This window comes from Thermobia domestica, chromosome 6 (assembly GCF_964235325.1).
Source record: "Thermobia domestica chromosome 6, izTheDome1.hap1.1, whole genome shotgun sequence".
NCBI classification, from domain to species: Eukaryota; Metazoa; Arthropoda; class Insecta; order Zygentoma; family Lepismatidae; genus Thermobia; species Thermobia domestica.
Window position 1 is genome coordinate 16,449,970 of NC_137459.1, and position 23,072 is coordinate 16,473,041.

Below are 23,072 nucleotides of genomic sequence, written 5' to 3' on the forward strand. Positions count from 1 at the left end.
AGAGATACCTATCCTTAAGCCCTAAGGCGCCCGGCCATTGGGTTTACCTTACCCTCTCACGACGCTTGGTCAATTGAGAGATACCTATCCTTAAGCCCTAAGGCGCCCGGCCATTGGGTTTACCTTACCCTCTCACGACGCTTGGTCAATTGAGAGATACCTATCCTTAAGCCCTAAGGCGCCCGGCCATTGGGTTTACCTTACCCTCTCACGACGCTTGGTCAATTGAAAGATACCTATCCTTACGCCCTAAGGCGCCCGGCCATTGGGTTTACCTTACCCTCTCACGACACTTGGTCAATTGAGAGATACCTATCCTTAAGTCCTAAGACGCACGGTCATTGGGTTCCCTTTCTCCCTCACGACGCCCGGTCACCGAGAGGAACCTCACCTACAAAAGCCCTAAGACGCTTGGTCATTGGGTACCTTTTCATGTATTAGATTAGTATTAGAGGAGCTACTTATTGTATGCATTTGTATTTAAGTGGATCATTTTATAATAAAAGGTGAAGGGGAAGTCCAAATTCCCGTGTACAGTAACTGCTCTACCTTACATAAACTGAGAGAATTTTACAATATACATATACAAACATTGCAACAGTAATACATTTAGTTATGGAAAGAGAAGTTTGGTAGGTGTTCGAATGATAATTATTCTTCGTATCTTCATTTGCATTAAAAATATTTTTGTATGACAAGTAGTTCTATTCCAGGATTATCCATACGATACTAATGACTGAAGTGAATCGAAGTATGTAGTTGTTAATTCCTACAAAGCTAAAATGTTTTACTTACCAATGATAACTTTCTGTCGCTCTAGCACTACGCTCTGTGGTAGCCCAGCTTCTCCTGTTTCATATGCATATTTCTCTAGATCTTCTAATTGTGTTTTTAATTGCTCGATCAACTCTTTTTGTCGTCTCTTTTGTGCTACCATTTTTTCTTCAATATCATCTCCACCCTTCAATGAACAATAAAATACATATTAACATAACAAGCAGCCAACAAACATTTAGCTGAGGGTAAGAATATCAGAGCAATTATCTTCATATTATTTAGTAAAACATGCTACAAAAAATATTATGAGTGTTCTCGTCTAGTTTAATTATTATCACATGTTCCTAGGTTTGATTTCTAGTACCAGCCACAGACTTTTTGAGAGTTGACCTCACTGTAAAGAAACTGCGAAGGTGGTTGAATTAAAAAGCAAACTCAGATCTAGAAGGCCACGGGAGCTGAAATGCTAACTACACATCATCACCCAACTAAAACCAGTTTGGCAGACTTCTCGTGGACTGGAACACCAGGAATTTTAGTTTGGTTTACAACAGTCCATTTCAATGTAACTTTTCAGCACATGAGACTTGGATCTACACTAAAACATGCCATTCGATCGTATGTGAAAATATTTTAATCCATCAACCTGGGCCAATAGAGATCACTGAATAATTGAGTCGCGGAAGATCTCCAATAAGTGAATGCATATAATAAATGAAACGCACAGCACAATGACAGTTCCATTCTGGATAATTGATTACTGTTCCCGCCTATAATACATGTAAGCCTTTCCAAATAGAAGTTTCCTACGAGAAAACTATTACTTTTGTTATTGAACACTATTATTTGGAACGATGGGTATACATTCTTTTTAATACAGCATTTCAGTGCAATTTCATAACACATCCTGAACCTTACATCCCCCGGTTACCTCTCAGTGCTAAAGTATTTTTGAAGCTTACACGATTTGAGACAAATTTCCACTACTCAATATGGAATGCTTGTTAACAGTAGCACGGTAAGAAGCAGTGGCTATGCATAAATCACACACACTAACTCAACCGATACATAACATTGTGTACCTTTACCAATTCACTTAAAGTAGACTATATATATATATATATATATATATATATATATATATATATATATATATAAAACTTATGGTAGCTAGCGCGAAACAAAAGGTAGTAGAAATTAAGAGACTGTGGATTAGTGGAACGGAACTCATCTCTGATATTTGTGAATTGGAACTAGGTAGTCATGAAATGAAAACACCAATTTATATGTAAGTTTTGTGGAAATTTTAGTTTCCCCCCACCAACATTCATTTGAGATTATCATAGTGTTCTTTATCCTCAAGAACATGATAGAAATAAATTCGGTATTTATTCGTGTACAGGGTGTATACAGGAGTTGATTTGGATATTTCCAGTAAATCTAATGTCCTGCTAGAAAAATTGCCAGTATAATACGGTGAAGTGAAATAAAACTGAGTGCCACATAGGACTGTATGCTGTGATATTAAACAGCCTACGTTGAAGAAAAAGCAAAGGCTTTTTCAATATTCTAATACAAAACGTGCATAGAAACTAGTGGATTAAAATCGAAAAAGAAAATAGAAGATCAAGTATTCTCTGGACTTACTCTCTTCTTCGGGAGTTATTCCTCTTATGTATTTATGTGTGTGTGTGCGCTCTTTGGCTTCCACTCTCAGCCAACTCTTTTCTCACGTGGTTCGCCGTATTACATATATTTAGACATTTTTGTTTAACATTTGGTACAGAAAACATTGTTAAGTAGAAGACCAGTTAATTACAGATATCAAGGAGTATCGTGTTTAATATTTATGCTTGTACATGCTACTGTCTTGACACTTCACAAAATACAAACTGCATATAAAATAAGTCAAAAGTTAACATTTGACTATTTCTCTCAACTTGTCCATTTCTGTTTGCAAAGCTTCTGCTTCTTCTATTGTTCCCTGAAGACAGCTTTGCTTTCAGTTCGTTTTCTGATCACATCAGTTTTTTTTGGAACCTTCCACAGTTGTGCTCTTCCTATGCAAAGAGTCAGTTCTGCTTCCTGATGAGTATCTCACTACCAATCATACTTCTGATTGATCTCGAAATTAAGGTTTTACATTATAAATACATTTTCTTTCTCGAACTAGCTAGTTTTTTTACTAATCGGCCACTTAGCGCTACCATCACCTACAACCTGATAATGGAACTGCCACCTTGAAGGGTCTTAAAGGAGACTTACTCTTTAATTTACTGCAAACCGGGCAATTTCCAGTATATTTTCAGTATTTCCAGTATCGATACTAATTTCCACTATTTCAAGTAAAAATAGACACCCTGGTGTATAATGTGCATCCTACTTTCGATAGTGAATATATATATCGGGTATTCTAAAACTGCTATGTGATTGTATACCCTCCGGAGCATCCTTCTGCCGCTACAGGGAATCAAAATTTCACTATGTGGCAACGTCACAGATTAACTTGGAATAATTAGCATTGCTCTATGTATTCATCAAGCAGTTACATCGATTGTTACGCTAATATATGGTGCTAGTCTCAACAGCTATCGACTTTAGCTGACATATGGAAACAATCGATATAAATATTTGATGGATTGGTAGATCTACTCTATGGTAGATCTACTATATATATATATATATATATATATATATATATATATATATATATATATATATATATATTTGCGACGTTGCCATATAGTGCAATTTGCGTCTCGAGACGAAGACCCGAAAAGTATACAAATACCTATCTATCTATCTATCTATCTATCTATCTATATATATATATATATATAGAGAGAGAGAGAGACAGACAGAGAGAGAGAGAGAGATAGATAGATAGATTTGGTTTTGACTTGTAGAATAGTGCTCTGTGGTCCATGGGAGCCATTTTCAGAACACCCGATATATATAAGTCCCATGTAAGATGAGCATACTAATTTAACGGCAGAAAATCGGTTTAACTATTTTCTTCGGTCATTTTGGCAGAACACGCGAAAGTAATTACACTGAATTTGATCACGATACACAAACTGGTCTCGTGAAGTGCAATTATTTCACACATTTTACCTACTACTTCTATATTCATGCACTTTTATCGTGAAATTCAAGTGCTGTCGCCAATGACTTAGTAAAAACAAAGTTTGATAGAGTTGTCAGAAATATTCCGTGTATACTGCGCCCCCTACAGATCTAAAATTTTGGATGAAAAAATTAGCATTATATATAAACGTAAATACGGTACCCGGGTAATTGAAACCTAGTTTAGAAATATGCTTTTGCGTAGCCGTGTGGTTAGCAGGCGTTGTGTCTAGGATTCGATTCCCAGTGGGCTCAAACTTTTTCAGTATTGCAATTGAGAAAGATTCAGAATTTTCGGTGTTACTTTTTGTTTTGATAAGAAGCAAAGATGATGGAATGATTGACTACTTACATAACATAGAGGTTCTAAAACTCTCTGGTCACAGATATCAGGAATTCCTCGGAATGCAAATTCTTCTAGATCTTTCAGTAAAGCTTCCTTCTCGTGTTGCGGAGCGTCTACTATTTGCCTCAATCTAAACTGAACCTACAAATCAAAAATAAACACCAATCTGGAAAAAAATAGTTTTAAAAAAGGCTATACAATAGACTATCCAATAATCTGGCTGTATACTACTTCAACCCATCCAATAATCGGGAATTTTCTGATAGTCACTTTGTCGTTTCAAGCGAAGAAACACAAGACTACTAAAAAATTCGGCGAGTTTTAACTTTGGCTCGGACAGTGACTGCAACCGATTCATCTGACCCGGTTCCCGGAGCAGTTTAGGAATCACACTGAAGTTGATCCACTCGATCGTGACGTAATGTCAGGGTGGTATTATCATATGGTTAAAGGTAGAATAAAACGAGTTCTGCGGGGTTTCTAACCCCCTTTGCTCGCTCAGCTGTTTCATAACATAAGTAAATCGTTTTTTTTTTTTTTTTTTTTTAATCAATAAAGTTGTGTGTGAAGAGTGGACTATATCCCACGTGACAGCACCAAAGGCACAAACAGTTCCGGGAAGTGACTGAAGCTATAAGAACTAATTGACGACACTGTCCGAGTCAAAGTAAAATCTTGTCAAAATTTCTACACTCCACATTACAGTTAGTATGTCATTATTATTATTATTTTTCTGAAAATCTTGTAATTCGACAAAAGCTTGTGAGCAGATTAGTGATAGTCTACTGTATTTAAAATAATATTTCAACTACTCACATCGTGAAATGACAAGAAAAATAAAAAGCAAACAAAGGATAGATGAAATAAAAATTTTCAACACGTAGATTAATTTTCAAATGGGGGAAAAAAGGTGGAGGCTGATTACTTGTCCAAATATTCTAAATGCTATTCGAAAACCTACCTGATAAACCCATTCCCACGTCAACTGAGTAAGTTGTAGAGTACTCCTTACCTGAGCAAAGTGTGTTGTTAGAGCAATAAGCGAAGAATTTAGAAGCTCTTGTTCTTCTTCCAAGTCCCTTAATCTCTCTCTTTCACAAGAATCACTGAAAAACAACAACAAAAACATTAACTAGAAAAACAAAAGCTTAAACAAATAAAAGGAACTAATATACAGTGCCGGTCAAAATAATAGGGTGCCTTCCATTTCAACTCAGGCAAAAAAAATAAATAAATAAATAAATAAATAAAATAAAATAAAATTGTACTATCACCATCTCAGATATTGTTGAAACTCTTTTACAGCAACTAGACATGTTTTTAAGAGACCCATATTTTTTGTTTTGGCGAAAAAAATTTTCCCGCCAAGTAATGGGCCATCAAAGACGGGGAGTACAATTTATGAATAATTGTAGAAGACATGGAAAATGGTCAACTTCGGAGCCCCACCATTCAGCTATGGAGACAGGTAGAGTTATAATTCTTGTTGTGGTATGTAGATAAGGATATAAATAAACTATATTTTATTATAGTTTGGTTTGCGCATGCGTATCTTTTTGTACATAAATTAACAAATGAACGTCAATTTATCTGAAAAGTCGAAGTTTGCGAATTTTTTTCGAGCGCTTCCGGTTCGAATTTTTAAATTATATTTTCACGGTTGGTAAGACCTAGTTGCCCGCTGTCACAATATATATATATATATATATATATATATCGCTTCTGTGTGCTACCGTTTCGTCGCAAAAAATTCGAGAAATTGTAAAATTTTCAAAAATCGCCATTTTCTCGAAAACACCATCTTTTAAAATTCTGAAATTTTGTCAGATGGTTCAACTTTACATCAATAATAAAAATACCAAATACCATTCTCGACCAATGCTTCATGAATTAACTACAGCCTTTTGAAGTTAGCAAAGTTTCGTTAACTCTGATGTTACAGGTGGCAACACTGGAAACAATAAAAAAGCAACGATTTGATGATGTTTGTGGTTCGCATTCATTAAATGAAGAATAAATGGTTCGATCACTGTAATGACATCGCACTTAATTGAGACTTTGGAGCACTCCAAATCATCACTGAGGTAATAGTTCAGGCTTTTTACAGATCATCTGGATTTATTGGATGGTCGTTTCAAGTAAAATTAAAATGTGTGTGTTTCGTTATCATAATTTCCATCTCAGATTACTTCGGTTGAAGAAACCGGAGGAGTAGGGGAGGCTCATTTTACTATTTCAGTGACTATTTTTGATCAAAATAATAAAAAGTAGTCAGGAAAACCTTTTATTCTTCATTTAATGAATGTGAACCACAAACATCATCAAATAGTTGCACTTTTATTGTTCCCAGTGTTGCCAACTGTAACATCAAAGTTAACGAAACTTCGCTAACTTCAAAAGGCTGTAGTTAATTCATGAAGCATTGGTCGAGAATGATATTTGGTATGTTTTTCATTCATGTAAATTTGAACCATCTGACAAAATTTCAGAATTTTAAAAATATGGCGTTTTCGAGAAAATGGCGCCCAAAAATGGTAATTTTTGAAAATTTTACAATTTCTCGATTTTTTTTTTTTTGCGACAAAACGGTTGCACATAAAAGCAATTTTTTTTTTTCTGAAAGCGGGTAACTAGGTCTTATCAACCGAGAAAACAGAATTTTAAAATTCGATCCGGAAGTGCTCGAAAAAAATTCGCAAACTTCGACTTTTCAGATAAGCCAACGTTCATTCGTTATGTACAAAAAGATACGCATGCGCAAACCAAACTATAATAAAATATAGTTTATTATATTCCTATCTACATACCACAACAAGAATTATAACTCTACCTGTCTCCATAGCGGAATGGTAGGGCTCCGAAGTCTTCTACAATTCATAAATTGTACTCCCCGTCTTTGATGGCCCATTACTTGGCGGGAAAATTTTTTTTGGACAAAACAAAAAAATTGGGTCTCTCAATAACATGCCTGGTTACTATAAAAAAAGTTTCAACAATATCGGAGATGGTGATGGTACATGCTCTGCCTGAATTGAAATGGAAGGCACCATATTACCTCTCGGTAGTTTTTAAGAAAAACTAAGTATGTATGTTATTACAAGTTTTACCCTTTTATTATATCGTCCAACATATCCTAGTTGCTTCTACATCATGTCTTGCTTTCGGCATCAACCGCAGAATGGTGACCTCGGAGCAGCTTTGAGTCCATGTATTTTCTGGAGTTAAATAGTGTGAGAGACAGTCCTATCCTACCATCTTGATGAATCTCACTGCACAATTTGTTCGTACAAGCACAAAGATCTAGATGAAGCTGCTATATGGTAGACACGAGAAAACCTCTTTCACATTCGCACAGTTATGAGCAAAGTGTAATTTAGAGGAAATAGCTTGTCCGAGACTATTTTCGTGAAGATATTCACGAAAACAAAGAACTGCTTCTCATTTGGGTGCTGCGTAATCTAAACAAGTGAAAAAAATTGGCGTCTGGTCGAAACTACTGATACTATTACATTTTAAACGCACATAATATACTGTTGTTCTAGTCTTCAAATAGATTTAAATTTAAAAAGTCATTTTATAAATAGAAAAATAAAAAATGGCAACAGGAATTGTACTTTTAATCAAGCAAAGTACCGGTACTGCACACCGGCAGAAAAAAAAAACTGCCTCCGAACTTACGAGCCTGGTATTTTTTTGAGTGCAGATTGCGCTCAAAATTTTAAACAAAGGCCAATTCTCCTTGCATTTTGGTATGTAACGACAATGGACAAGGAGAAAATCGTGAATGTTTTTACAGTTTTTCGATTTGGCGAAAAATCGAACAGGTTTGTGTTTGTATTCATATCTTCTGTCAATTTTACTCCTTATTTTAAATTGTAAATACTCCCTCTTAGATTTGGGACTACGGCAAAAACAAGAGACCTAAAACAACAACAGAAATAAGCCATCGTAACGGGTCACAAACATGGAACAGCGCCTCATACAGCGTTTGGTATCTCCAAAACGACAGTAACGAAGTTCCTGAAGCACAGGAAGTTTACAGTACAAATCTACACTAGAGCAATAAATCTATCTCACTTCCAAAGTACACTGCTGCAAGCGCATTTAAGAACATTCCAAATAAAGTCCTATTCGAAATAAACTTGCCGCACAGAATGTATGTGTGTAGAATGTATGTTGCTTGCTAGTAGTTGAGAGGTTGTCGAACAACGTGATTGTATTTGTGTGTGGATTACACACTGTGACTGCAACGACAGGGTGAACGCATATTGAGCAGCTAAGTGACTTGAAGCTTGGTTATACAGTGGAACTGCGAGAGGAAGAATGTTCATTACGGAGTCGTGAAGTGTCAATGCTCCATCGATGGAGTCCACAATGTCCTCCCTAAACACCGGGAAACTCCTGGACAGAACAATGCTCTTCGGGCCGCCAGTCACTCTGTCCAGATGCCCTCCATGTGAGCGTACGAGCATTACACAATCGATTGTAGAGACCGGTGTACGCGCACGATTATCAGACGTTCATGACGAAGAACGTCTTCGATGAGCCTGGAAAGACTGAAGTGGCAAGGCGAATAGGACCGATAGTATCCAATAACAAAAGTACCTTCTGTCTCGCACAGTGGAGGAGGCTTGTGTGTCCATAGACGTAAAGGTGAAGGCACTCGCTACACAGGATACATGTATTCTAATATGAAGTAATTAAGGTACACATCCCGCTCGAATTTAGTTTTTCTATACGGAGCATAAATAGTGCATCCTTCATCTACGACATCAATCCTCTTCTCGACATTTTGCAGTACTCCATACTCCAGTTGGATAACAGACAGCCCCATAGCACTAAGGGAAACACAACATACTCTATTCAGTACACACCTATCCTGGCCTACCGGATCTCCGTACCTTAACCGATGGTGGAATGGCACCTGATCGTAAGCTAGACTCGGGCAACAAACATCATCCAGTTATGCAAAATTTCCAGCGATTGCGTGATAGCATACCACAAACATTATGAACGTCTGCGATACGCTACCTGCTTGAACAGCTGCTTGTGTATAGCTCGAACTGGTTCCAGTGCTATTAAGATGGGTACTGTATGATTTGGGCACATAAATCCCATGTTGGGACCACTATCACCTCCCATCACCACCTTGTGAACTAACTTTGGGCCAGATCCGGGAATTCTTAAATTTATTTCCACCAGTAAGTATTCGAACACTACACAAACAAATACATAATTACAAATATTCTGAATTGTTTTAACCACACAAACAGAGGTCAATGTCAAAACACACTTGTATTAAGAAACACGTCGTAGAACATTACTTTCTCTTCTAACAAACAATCAAATCCAAACGATGGACTAACAACAGCTCTGACCCTGATCTGCTGTTTGGAAGTTGTTGTTCTGTACTATCTCATCCAGCCAACAAGTCAACTAGTCAGTAATCTTATAAAATAATTTACACTATTGTGTGCACATGACACGTGAAAGCATCCTCAACTAAAATGAAATGGGGGCTTGCCATTGACACGTTACCATAAAAGAAAGTAACTTCATTCACTTATGTTGTGGGTCCAGGTAAATGGCAACTTAGCATTTTCATTTAACACTGAGCACATAAAGAGTGTACAGCCCAAACGGCTCGTCCTATTTAAAAAGTTCCTTTACTTTAGATTGAAAACATCATATTTGGAGACGGTTTCCCCTCTTACATTTTGCTGTAACTCTGATGATAACAGTTACTCTATGTCAGGGGGACATTTGAGACACCCTGTATATTAGAGTTATCAAAAGAGACATAGAAACGCCGTTCCTCAGGCTTTGATAATACCTTTTATTGGAACACGCCTAAAATATGTGTCTGATGATGACACTGAGAAAAAGTGAAACGAGCAAGTTGTTTTATGTGCGACAGAAACCAGGATACAAAGTCAAAGATTAAATGTGAAAGCTGTAAAGGATGGATATGTAGGAGGTACAGAAAGACTGTAACAGCTGTTAAGTGTAACAACTGTGCATAAAATCTGAATGAAAAAAGGATAAATTGCGAAGAAGTTATGTAGCGAGATGTACAATATAGATATTAACACAAAAAATATATTACTAAATCTTTGTTATGAAAGTAATATTTGGAGTTGCATGTATATGTTAACAGTACATTATCAAGTCAAAATAGACATGTAGACACCGCAACAGAAGTTCTGTAAAGAAAACAAGGCAATAAGAACAAATTTGATACAATTTCTAATGGGATCACTTAGACCCTCACTTTACCGTTTATGTCATAATTTTGAGCTTGGCTGCTTGGCTGTGTGGGGGTTAACAAAGAATAAGTAATGAAGTTCCATAAAGATTAGTTTCTCTATAACTTTCATGTTTCTAATTTCCATGAAAAGAGAGAAACGCCTTTCTTCAGAGATGTGAATTTGACAGTTGTAGACAAAAGGAAACACAAGACAGTTAATTTTGAAAAAGGATCAAATGTGTTTCTTACTCATTAGTGTGATGACTCATGCACTGCTCATCTGTATCATTTGCGCCCAAAGGAGGCCATTGTTCGCCGGTTCGCTGGCCGTCACAGAACACAGGATCTTCAGCGCCGCTATTCGCTTCAGTATCTTCCATAACTCCAAATGCCCAGGTTCCTGAAAACAGAAGCAACGAATTTGAAGTGCTCTGTCATGCATTTACGTTATTTTTTAATTTTCCACCATTTGTGTTTACTTGCCTTTCTCCTTTAAGTTGTTCCTCAGTGTGGAAGAGAAGTCAGAAATATTGTATGTGACATTCTGTCCCTTATATACAGGAGGGGGGAGTAACATTTATTTTGATACGCCCTTAGCTTTTGAGCTAATGGACAAAAAACGCTGAAATTTTATAGTCTGCAAATATCGGAAGGGTGACATTGTTTGACACGTCACTTATTATATATTTCATGTAAAAGGAAAACATACAATACCACATATGTTATGCAGTGTTACAAACTAAGAAAGCTCAGGGTTCCTACTGATCTAGAGAAATCTATTTCCTTGACTTCACCCTGACCTTGGTGACAGGTATCGCATGACGTTAACATATAAATAAGGAATAAATAGCGGTGAATATTTATATATGAGAAAATTTATTCTATAGAGAAAAATAGTAATCAATTGCTCATACGTACATTCCACTTACCACCCACAAAAATAGGTATTATAATGGTTGATTAAGCTGAAATTGGTGTACCATTAATGTTAGAAAAAACACATTTTGTAAAATTTCCCTGATTTCCAGTCCTTTTCCCTAAGCTTCCCTGACTTGTAGGAACCCTTGACGTTAGGTTATCATAAATATTCAAATTTTGGAGGCCTCTGCAATAGTGGTGGCACAAGTAAGACACGGAGTAATGCACATCCAAGTACCTTGCTGTCGAATACTACGGTCATCATATGGCGTATTTCGATCAGGTGGAAACAAAGTATTATCTATAATTTTGTTGTGCTGAATATCGAACTTTTCACCTCATCGATGCTGGGTTGCTAGGGCTTTATAGGGATTTAAAATTTCGCAAAAACAGACTTAAAAACACTTCCAAATTTACAGTTAATATTCATTAATTTAAAAAGTATGTTTACAGAGTAAATGGGCTTATTTCTATGTGTAGTTTCCAAAATGTTAATTTATTGTTTGAATTTGAATACATATGATTATTCCCATTTCCTGAATGAAAATTTGAATGAAGAATATAAAAATAAAATTTGTACTTGGTAGGTCTTTACTATAGGCATTTCATCGTTCATTTGATTCTTTGATTCAGTGATTTGGTTGTTGATGTGAATCGTCTTTAGAACATGATTTCTCTGGTACGTCGTACCTTCGATCTTCTTGTATGGAATGTTGGGTGTGACGTCATGCGGTTGTGTGTTTGTAGGCGTGGTGTGTCAGTGATGTTTCTTCTGTTTTGCTGTAGGTTGTGCTCTCTTCCCTGCTGTGTATGGTTTGCGCGGGCGGTTTAATGGCAAACGGTGTTGATATTTTATATGAGGATGAAGAAATCGCTAATTTAAATTTGGGTAGGCTAGGAGCTTTGGTGGTTAATAGTGAAAAAAATAGCTACCGCTTTTGTTTCTCAGTAGGAATTTTAAAGTTAGATAAAGATTGATGGATGGCATCATTTGACAGTGAACCGTTCTTCAAACTTCGTTGACCCAGTAAGTTGTGACTACCCGCAAAATATAGAAAATCTTTGGTGTCATTTGAAAAGAAATTTAAGTTGTACTCATGGTTCTGAGTCCATGATATTGCAATTTGCATATTATCTATGGTGTCAAAAATTTTGTAAGGATGCGAGAATTGGTGAAAAATATTTAATTTTTATGAAGCATGCTGGTGAACTGTACACTTCAGTTTAGTCTCAGGTATGTTGTTCTTTTATATATTTGTTTAAGTTTTGATATGTAGGTAGTGGTTTGGAGGGGGTTAGGGGGCTTGCCCCCTTGTACAATTTACTTTAATATGTATTTTTTGGTTTAGGGGGGTTAGGGGGCTTGACCCTCTTGTAGTACAATGTATTTTAATATATAATTTTTGCTTTGCCCCCCCCCCCCTTGTAGTATGATTTAACGCGATTTCTGTTTTATATTTCGTGCAGATTTTTCTGGTATGTTTTTTCAAGAGTGGGGTATTGGTGGAAAGTTCTAGAACGCTGCTCTACCATATTGATTATGAAGCAAGTTGTTTCCTTTCTCTATGAAATTGCATATAGAAAGTAAACAATCTGGTTTGTAATCAGTGTGGTAGAACCTTTCCGAGTTTATTCTTTAGGAACTAGTTTTTCGGAACAGTTGGGAAACTGTTCCGTGGAATCAGTTTCTAAGGAATCGATTCATTGAATGAGTCAATTGAATGAAATGCCTATAGTAAAGTCTTGCCTTGTACTTTCTCATAATGTGTCCACACAATGTTTAAGAAAGGATTCGCCCACTTACGAGCTGAATATGAGACATGAATGTTTAATCTTCTAAACTATTCAAAAACATTATTATTATTATTATTATTAATAGAAATATTGTGAAATTTAAAAAATTCTGTTACCTTCAAGCAATTTGGTGCTGCGCTGAAGATCCCGATTGTCTGTTTCAATTTTAAAACGGCATACCTGAAATTAAAATAGAATTTTCATCAGATTTTAGTCTCTCTCCTAAATGCACATTGCAGTAAACATCCCATTATTCAATGTGATTTTTTATTTATTTTATTTACTTTTAGTTAAAAGAAATCAAGTATTTACTTAATTGATAGTGCAAAGTTTAGTATCGAAGAATACTACTTAGCAATTGAGGAATTTGATGTAATAAAGGCGTAAGCGAGTTTACGTCCTTTTTGCATCAAACGCATTTGTGGTTTTTGCCATGATGTTTAGCTTCCTGGTAACATTTCAATTCAATATCGGACTAAAATGCTGCATATTACATTGTTTTATGTAAGAAATTCATGTTACTATTCCAGGGTGGCCACTCATTTGGAATTTCAAAATTCCCTGACTTTTCCAGAAATTTTCCCGGTTTTCCAGAAAATTTCTAGAGATATCTAAAATTGGTATATATAGGAACCTTGGGCAACTCAGGAACACGAACCCCTAAATTCCAGTAAAATTATTGCTTTTAATTATTCTTTTGTGATTCCAGGCCCCCGGGCATTTGTCCCCTATTCCCCCTCCCCTGTCGCCGGCCCTGCAAACCCGTAAACCATTATTAAACACAAATCATGTGAGTTATACGGCAAAGAAGTCCATGTGTTAAGAAAATGAATTCCTCGAAAACATGATATTTTGATCCAGGCCCATAGCTAAGAAATGGCCAATGGAGGTGGAGCCCGCACCCTGCGACAATCCTCAACTTCCTTGACTGAAATTTTCATTTCTTTTTTAAACAAATATATGTTTAAAAAATAAGTAATCAATAATTCTTAAATTTATTTTCTTGGAAAAACACCATTACAGAATTTACATAAAATCGGTTTAAAATTGCAAAATTCAAATCAAGAAACTATTCTACTCATTATCTACTTATTATTCGTTAATTTGTAATCAAATATTTCTCCGGATTTAACAACAAATATACAATATCTTCACCAGGTGTGCTTATTAGCAACTCTGTCATGTTGCAGTACAAGGTTATGCTATCGTTCTTTGACGTCACAAATGAATGGAAAGGACAATTATGGAGCTACCTGTATTAAGAAGTAGCGGACTTCGGTCTAGAAAGCCGGCATTAACAACTTTAGGTAGGCCCGGGTCCCAAAGGTTTTGTCGTGCCAGCAGTGGCGTGCGGTGGTTATGCAACCGGGGAACAGGTCGACATAGATGGGAAATATTGTGTAACAAAACAACGGAACTGAAGTAAATGAGCACCATTAAAATGTGCTTTTAAGAAATCAGAAAAATTTGTTTGAAGCTGATTTTTTTTTTTAGAACAATAGTACATGCAGTAGCGGAATTGGGTGTAAAAACTAGGGGGAGGGGAATGCCATTACTTCAAATTGGTGATCAAAAGGTCAAATATCTGTAAAAAAGCATGGCCAATTAATCGTGTGGCGCAAAAAGTACTGATGCCACTGAGTACAAATGCATGTGGAATCCACACAGTTTTTGATTCCACATAGAAATACACGCATTAACCAAAATTCCACACATTTTGTGTTCCACACACTATCGTTCAGCCTTTATATTAATCACGTGACCACCAAAACGGGATGCAGGGGCGCAGTCCCGAGCGAATTCTGGAAATCAAGCAGCCATCGAACTAAACAAGTGTGTTAATTACAAAATGGTCCCGATTTCGCTCCAGCTCAATTCATGGGCAGCACTAAATGACAAAAGAATATGAAGAAAGTATGCGCAGCCCAAACCAGCAGAGCTAGATAAACGAAACCTGGGAGGAAGGAGAAATCTGGGGGCGAAGCCCCCAGCGACCAAAGCTATTTCGTATATAAATAAACCGGCTAAATGGCTAGGAATACAGCAGAACGTAAATTTTCTTCCGAGTAAAAATTCCATGTTTTTCATCAAAATTCCCTGACTTTTCCAGAATTAAAAAATTCCCTGACTTTTCACGGTTTTCCAGGTGAGTGGCCACCCTGTATTCGGTTCGAAATCTCTTGTCGTCGCGAATTCTGTCGAGGAATCTGAAGCTTAAAATATACAAAACGATAATCATGCCTGTTGTTTTGTATGGCTGCGTAACATGGTCACTTCCTCTGAGGGAAGAAAGACTGAAAGTATTTGAGAACAAGATTCTGAGACGAATATTCGGACCCAAGAGGAACGGGAATGGGGAATGGCGGAAACTTCATAACGAGGAACTACATAATTTATACGGTTTACCCAACATTGTTAGGTTCTTCAAGTCTAGGAGGCTTAGGTGGGCGGGTCATGCAGCTGGAATGAAAGAAAGTAGAAACGCTTTCAAAGTCTTGACTGGAAGACCAATCGGAAAACGACTATTAGGAAGACCTAGGCGCAGATGGGAGGACAATATTAAGATGGATCTCGCAGAGATTGGAATACAAAGTAGAAACTGGATGCAGTTAGCTAAGGATAGAAGTCAGTGGAGAGCTTTTGTGAACGCGGCACTGAACCTCCGGGTTCCATAGGCGATAGAGTGAGTGAGTCAGTTAGGTAAAACTTAAATGTCAACATCGCTTTTCTCCAAGTACGTGTTTCAGGTTTACGCCTTTATTGCATCAAATTCCTCAATTGACACATCTTAAATTACAGTGAAACTCTTACTTAATGGGAAAATTTATTGTTCAATGAATTTTGATATTATACTTACATATAAATTAACCTACATTACCGAAAATCATTTCGACATTGAGTAACAGAAAATTACTTTATGCATCTAGAACGTAGTAGGTTTATTTCTTCGTTTAAGCTGCATTTATTTACTGTTAAGGATCAAAATATCTTGTAAATAACAGAAACCACAGTGGATGATGATGCATATCTTAATGAAATGCAGGCTCGTATATTTCAGGCCCTGCATTGTTTTTTCGGATCCGGGAAACATGATGCAGACATGGCAGTTTTAGAAAATTAATCTTTTTTTTTTTTTTTTTTTTAAAAAAAAGTAAAAAGTAAAACTTTCTTAATATTGATTTAGTACTTTCAGTGTTCGTTTTTATTATATCCTGAGACAAGCCTACAAAATAGGTTATACCAGTAAGTAATAAACTTGCTACCTTATCAGCAGTTACATGATCACCATGCATCATCGTTTTCCCCACAACACTATGACTACGCAAAAAAGGAGAAAAATAGGTTGCTATCGAAAATATACTCTTTTTACAGCCACAATTTCTGCAATATTACTGATTGTCTATTATCACATGATCAATTTTTGTTGTTTTCTGTGTGATATAGGAAGTATAATTTATGAAACGCAAAGTGACATATAGCAACGATATTGAGCCAAGAGGATGCTAAACTACAATGTAGGAATATTCGGACGTAACTACCAATATTTACGTAGGTAAGGTCTGAAACAAAGAAATCGCAAAAGCGTAAAATCATCGTATTGGAAATATAAAAGCAATAATTTTCTGAATTAACGCAATCAAACACACATATTACATCACAAGGAACGTAAAGCAACCTTATACATTACTTTAAAGCTGACGTTCAATTAAATATTTTCAAAAAAACGTGAAATGAGATCTTTCCGTTTAATGAGGGTAAGGGAGATGATTAAGGAAAGTGAATGATGGAAAAATTAGTGGAATGAGAAAGTGGGAGAAAACAAGAGTACCCTGAGAAAACCCACCAACACGAAGTTCTTCACCAGAAATTTATTTGGCCGGGGATCAAACGAGGGACCCTACGAAAACAGAGATAAGCGCTCTATCACTGAACCACCATGCCCCCTAAATATAAAGAGAATGAATTTAAAGTGCTTTCAGCGTAGTGCTTTCTTTTAGGGATGGGCACGAGTCGAGATGAAACTCGACTCGACTCGAGTTTCGAGCCGAGTCAAAGGTAGTTTTCTCGAGTCCAGTTACTGTTTTTGAGATCGACTTTCGAGTCGAGTCGAGTTTGATACATGGCTCACTCGTTCAACTCGTTTTGAAATCATGACATGATTGAACTGGAAAGCGAAAGCCATGAAAAATGTGGAATACTTTTAGTGTTGCTCACGAGAGGACATTGCTTGCATCTAGTCTCGTCTCGATAACGAGACAACAATAGATTTTTATAAAGAGACAGCGTCAAATGTCGTGAGTACCAATATAAGTATATACTGTAGTTCTTACCATCAAGGCTGAGAACTGCACGGTCGAATTTCTGAACGTAAGAAGCAGCCCAACCCTGGTAGTGATGTCAATCGACTCGGCTGGGTTCAACTGAGTGAACAGCTCGAGCCGGCTAGGTTGGGATGAGCCACTGACTCGGTTCGGTTCGGCTCAGGTGAGAAATCGGCTTTTGCCGGCTCGGTTGGGTGAGGTGTTGGCTCGGCCCACTTCTTGGTTCGGCTCGATAGTAGATGAGCTGTGAGCCAAGACACTCGAGCCGCTGACAACCCTAAACCCGTGCCGAGCACCGCACTGATTCAGATAACTGCTGCCTCCAGAACAGAAAAATAACAGGGTTGCCGGGGCATTCTAAGATGGATATACGCCTCTACAGGATATGTCTCATGTAACTCCTCTTTAATCAAATTGATGTCGGTATCAATTTATCTCCTGGTATACACCTTTATACTATAGCCGTGTTGAAGCAGCTCTCACGTTATGAATAATTAATTACTTAGTTAATACGTAAACCTAAAATTTACCATATTTTCCAATATTTTATCATACATCTCGAATTACCCCCCTCCAACCATAATTATCAACATTAAATCTCCTTGTCTTCACCTTTGTGACTGTGCAAAGCTGTGTTGAAATGACTCCTATTATGAATGATTAATAAAAGTGATAATTCAAAATTGATCACTTTTCTGAATATCGTATCACAGGCCTATATGGCAGGGCTTGAAAAAACCCGGGCTCTTTTTGAAAAAGCCCAACCCACCTGGGCCTATATGGATTTTTTCGAAATATTTCAATATCTTTGGAGTAAAAGTGTTAAAATGTGATTTATATTTCAAGATTGTCATTGCCACAACTTGAAACAATTTTCTATTCACTGCTATTTTGGAAAAGTGGCCGCCATTTTGAAATTTTATATTGGATCGCCGAGAAAATATATACAGCAAATTTAGCATATCTCGTGCTTCCACCGTCAAAATTTCAACGTAAAAGACTGAAAATTGCGCTTTGTAGCGTGGATACTTTCTATTTTGAAAAAAATGCCGCCATTTCGAAATTTTACGTTGGTATGCCGCCAAAATCTATACAGGAAATTTAGAGTGTCTCGTGCTTGTACTCTGAAAATTTCAACTTAAAAGGCCGATAGTTGCACCCTGTAGTGTGTGTAGCAGAGGCAGACAAACGAGTTGAGTTGATTTTGTGTTTAACGTCCCTTTCAGCAGCGAGGCTATATGAGATGGGACCTACTGAATAACGTGTAATCCGAACCACATGAGCTTCCACCGGGAATCGAACCCGGGTCGCCCACGCCGAAGACGCGTACGCTAACCGCTTAGCCATGAAATGAAGGAGCTTGGCAGACAAATGAACAAATGTAGATCAAGTCATCCAGAAGCCTGACTGACGCTCCCCAAATATGAAAACCAAAAGGGGTCTATTAATTTAAAACAAAGATACAATTCATGTTGTATAAAATAAATAAATATTTCAAAATGTCTTATATGAAATAAACATCTTCCAGCGTAAAATAAATGCTTTTACTGTTGAAGTTCACTTCCGATAATTTGTCCGTTCAATTACGGGAATTTGCCGAGCACTTGTTGCAAGATGGTTCTTTCCTGAAAAATAATTTGAAACAATTAAAGATATAATTCATATTTTATAAAGTAATTGTTCCAAAATGTCTTAAATGAAATTATATATCTTTCAGCGTAAAACAAATAGCTTTATTGTTGAAGCATTCATTTCCGATGCTCCTGCGTTCAATTGCGGGAATTTCCCGAGCGCTTCTTTAACCAGGCAATTTTTTTTTTCGAATACATGTTTCTTTACTGAACATCGAAACTTCCACTAGTACGGAAATTTGAATTCAGCACTTGAAATAGTAAGCGTTACATAGTCTTCGGAACTCCGAGCATTAAGCTTCTTAAATTTGAGAAGAATTTTTACGCTATTGCTTGTGTTGACTCTACAGAATGCTTATTTGGAGAGTAGCAACAAACGACTGAACTAAACTGTTCTTGTTGGAAAACCAAATTGTACTGAAGAATACTTGTGTTTTACATCAGAGGTAAAAATAATACTAATGTATTTATATATTTACTATTAGTACTAGCACCTATGGCCTTAAACCCGTCAAACGTATGAGTGACAACGTCCCTCGGTGTCGCCGAGACCACGAGAACACTATTTGCGGAAAATATTTTCTGCAGTACAAAACTGCATATTTTACTTCGAATAGACTATAAGCATAATCCACACATTAATTTGTTCTATAACTATCTCAGGCTGTTTATTTTTTATTTTATTTTATTTTTTTTTAATTCATTCAGTGCATTCAGAGCTTTATAAAGGTCTCATGTTGAATGATGATGTATACCATAACGTGAAAGCACCTGATTCTCCCAAGGAAAGTCGAAAATCTGATAATCACTTTCAATGTGATTACCTTAGTTGTACCAATAATACACTAACAGAAAGCTCAAAAGCTCAGGTGGGTCCAACCCGAAAAAGACCACCGGGTTTTTTCGGGCTGGGCCCACTTGGGCAAACCCTGCTATATGGAGAAATCACTATTTTTTCAGTATTAACATGGGCCTATTGCTTTGTTAGTCTGTTTTTCTGTTAATATCAATCATTATAAAGAGTTCTAGTGACAAAAGAAGTCATACTTTAAATTATCTTCATAATACTCTTTCGTAATATCCCTATATTGTCTTTAGCTGTGTAATTTTCCTATGGTATTTTTAAATTCCTCATATTTAGAATTTCTTGCGAGAAGAATAGTTGTCATCTAGTTCCTAGATTTTTGAAGCCTACATATACAGTATTGTTATTTACTGGTTCTTAAGCTGGCCAAAAACATCAATATTTGCATTACTAATAGGATATATTATATCTGCGAAAAGCCTATTCCGGATAACAATGTTGTTATTTGTATACTAGTATGGGCAGCTCGTGGAAACAATGGTATGCCACATTTTCTAACTTTCGAGTAAGTATGAAAAGAAAGTTCATCATTCCCCTGCAATTCGATACAAAGATACACATCGAACAAGTTTCTTCTGTGGTTCGATGCCAATTCATTCCATTTAATAACTTAATTTTACCGGAAGTGACACTTATCGTTATGTTCGCTCAATCCTCTCATATCATGGTAAATAAAGTGCTGACTTCGTCCCTTAATATTTTGTATGGGCGGAAATTCTCTTTTATCTTCTCCATTGTAGGCGAACCTTACAGATTTAGACTGGACTACAACTGAACACGTGTGGTTTATTGTTCAACAATCCTGCAACTCTGCAAGTAAACAAGTTACCACCAAACTGAATCTGTAATCAGAGGTCCCTTCAAAGGTTCAGAAATAGTTGTATTTTATAGTAGGCAATAAAAAAGGAAAAGAACAATATTACTTTTCTGCGGCAGTTTGTCATTTATTTGAGCAAAGCTATGGTAGTCAGAATTTGCAGCTAAATACACTCCTCAAATAACCGGAAGAATCAAATAGGACAAAGGCAATTGGAAGAACAAGTTCATTTCTCTGCTTTCACGAAATATTGACATGTGTGACACTTTGCATGCCGAAGTTGTTACTAATAATAATAATGAAGAATATCTACAATGTAGAATAGTTTATCTTATTTTGGACAACAGTGTTATATACATAATTTTGCCTTCCTCAATCACGAGCCATTGTTGTGCTTATCCGAATCAGATCTCTCCTCCTATCGTTCTGCCTACTTACTCAGTAAAGCGCTACTAGACTAATATTTATTCATAACAATTCTTTGATACAATATTTGATCCAATTTGTTTGGCATATGCCCACATTCCTGTCCAGTTCCATATAAAGAAACTAAAAACAATTTTGTGCCCGAGCTAGATGTGTTCACGGGCTCGGGCCGTGAATTTTTAAATATACAATCATCATATTTCTCGGGCCTAACTTTGTAAATACTGTACAACGATAATATATTGCACAGTTCATTCTGGAGAACTTTTAAAGTACAACTGCAAAATTAAACTTCTAATTGTTGTAAATAAAAGGCAATTTTGCATTAATTAAGTTTCTGTAATTCGGGCTTGTTTCGGACTCACTTGATTATCACACGCTCGGGCCTAAATGCTAAAACATATTTGGAACTCGGGTCGGGCCTCATGTTGTAAATTCACGAGTCGGCCCGGGCTAAAAATTTCGGCAAGTGCAGACCTCTAGCCCGAGCGTTATAGTAGTGTATGATTGAATTCCGTATATATGAAGGCCCATAAATATGCAAATTACGTATGGGGCGTTAAAATGAGTACAATATGCATTGGGCCGCTGAGAACTTTGCATTTGAATCAGTTTTACACGAATTCCGAGAGAACACTTCGCGAATGTAGCATAGATTGTAAGTCTAAAGTTACTCATATACAGACCACGACGACAGTCTACGAAACAAAGTTTGGGCTGTCTCGTATCGAAGAAGTATCGTAAAAGCGGTAGTCTCTTAGGAGCCCAAAATCACCCATCCTTTGCAGAATTAAGTGAACGAGAGATATATTTATTTATTTATTACTAAGCTACCAGATATAATCGCAGAGGTCATTTTACACTGGAGCACTCAACAAAACAACAATAATAACATTGGGAAAGGAAGTGGAAGAATGGCGGCCAGGGCCTGTAGTTTAAGGAACCATTCCAACATTGACCTGGGGTAACTGAGGAAAACCCTGAAAAACCTCAGTCAGGATACCGAACTCTGGATTCGAACATGAGAGCTCCCGATTGCGAAGCAAAAACGCTGCAATACTAATAAATATTTGAGATTTACGTCCCACGCATATGCAGACTAGGCAAAAGGAGACGGAAATGATGAGAAACGAATGAAATGGGGGAAGTAGGAGGAAACGGGAGAACCCCGAGGAAGACCACGCACACGGTGTTTGTCCACCACAAAGTTCAGTTGGCGGGAGCAGGGACTGACCCCATGCACCAGAGGTGAACGCTCTACCACAGACACATGGCGGCCCATAATAATAATAATAATAATAATAATAATAATAATAATAATAATAATAATAATAATAATAATAATAATAATAATAATAATAAAGTTGTAGTGTCATTGATAACAATTGTATTGTGTATGTAAGATACTTGAAGAGAGTACTTGAACTACATACACGATTCGGCTCGACTCGACTCGAAACTCCAACCAAATTCGAGTCGAGTTAGAGGAAATTCTTCGAGCCGAGTTGAAAGATGTCTGTTTCGAGTCGAGTCGAATCAAAGAGAACTCGCTCGTGCCCATCCCTGTTTTCTTTGTGCAAATTAATGTTGTGCATGTTATAGCTTTAAGTGACACACACCTTGTTAGTAAAATAACATAATGCTCTTTAGGCTAAGGGGCACGGATGAATAAGGTAAGTGAATGATGATATAAGAACGTGGGAGGAAACGGCAGTATCCACAGAAAACCCACGGACCCGACGCTGTCCACCACAAAGTTACTTTCCCAGGGATCAAACCATGGACTCCACGCACAAGAGGTAA

At 36.9% G+C, this 23,072-nt stretch overlaps 1 protein-coding gene across 2 annotated transcripts in view; it reads right to left on the reverse strand.

Moving 5' to 3' along the window:
- The window catches only part of LOC145687852 (RUN domain-containing protein 1-like), a 46,874-nt gene that overhangs the window by 19,120 nt on the left and 4,682 nt on the right, over window positions 1-23,072 (reverse strand). For both annotated transcript variants that reach the window (XM_081761334.1, XM_081761333.1), the window contains exons 2-6: window positions 13,325-13,388; window positions 10,746-10,896; window positions 5,262-5,355; window positions 4,256-4,390; window positions 796-961 (exon numbers count right to left, since the gene is read on the reverse strand). In XM_081761334.1, the coding sequence (XP_081617460.1) occupies window positions 796-961; window positions 4,256-4,390; window positions 5,262-5,355; window positions 10,746-10,896; window positions 13,325-13,388 (610 nt within the window). The remainder of the gene's footprint in view (window positions 1-795; window positions 962-4,255; window positions 4,391-5,261; window positions 5,356-10,745; window positions 10,897-13,324; window positions 13,389-23,072) is intronic.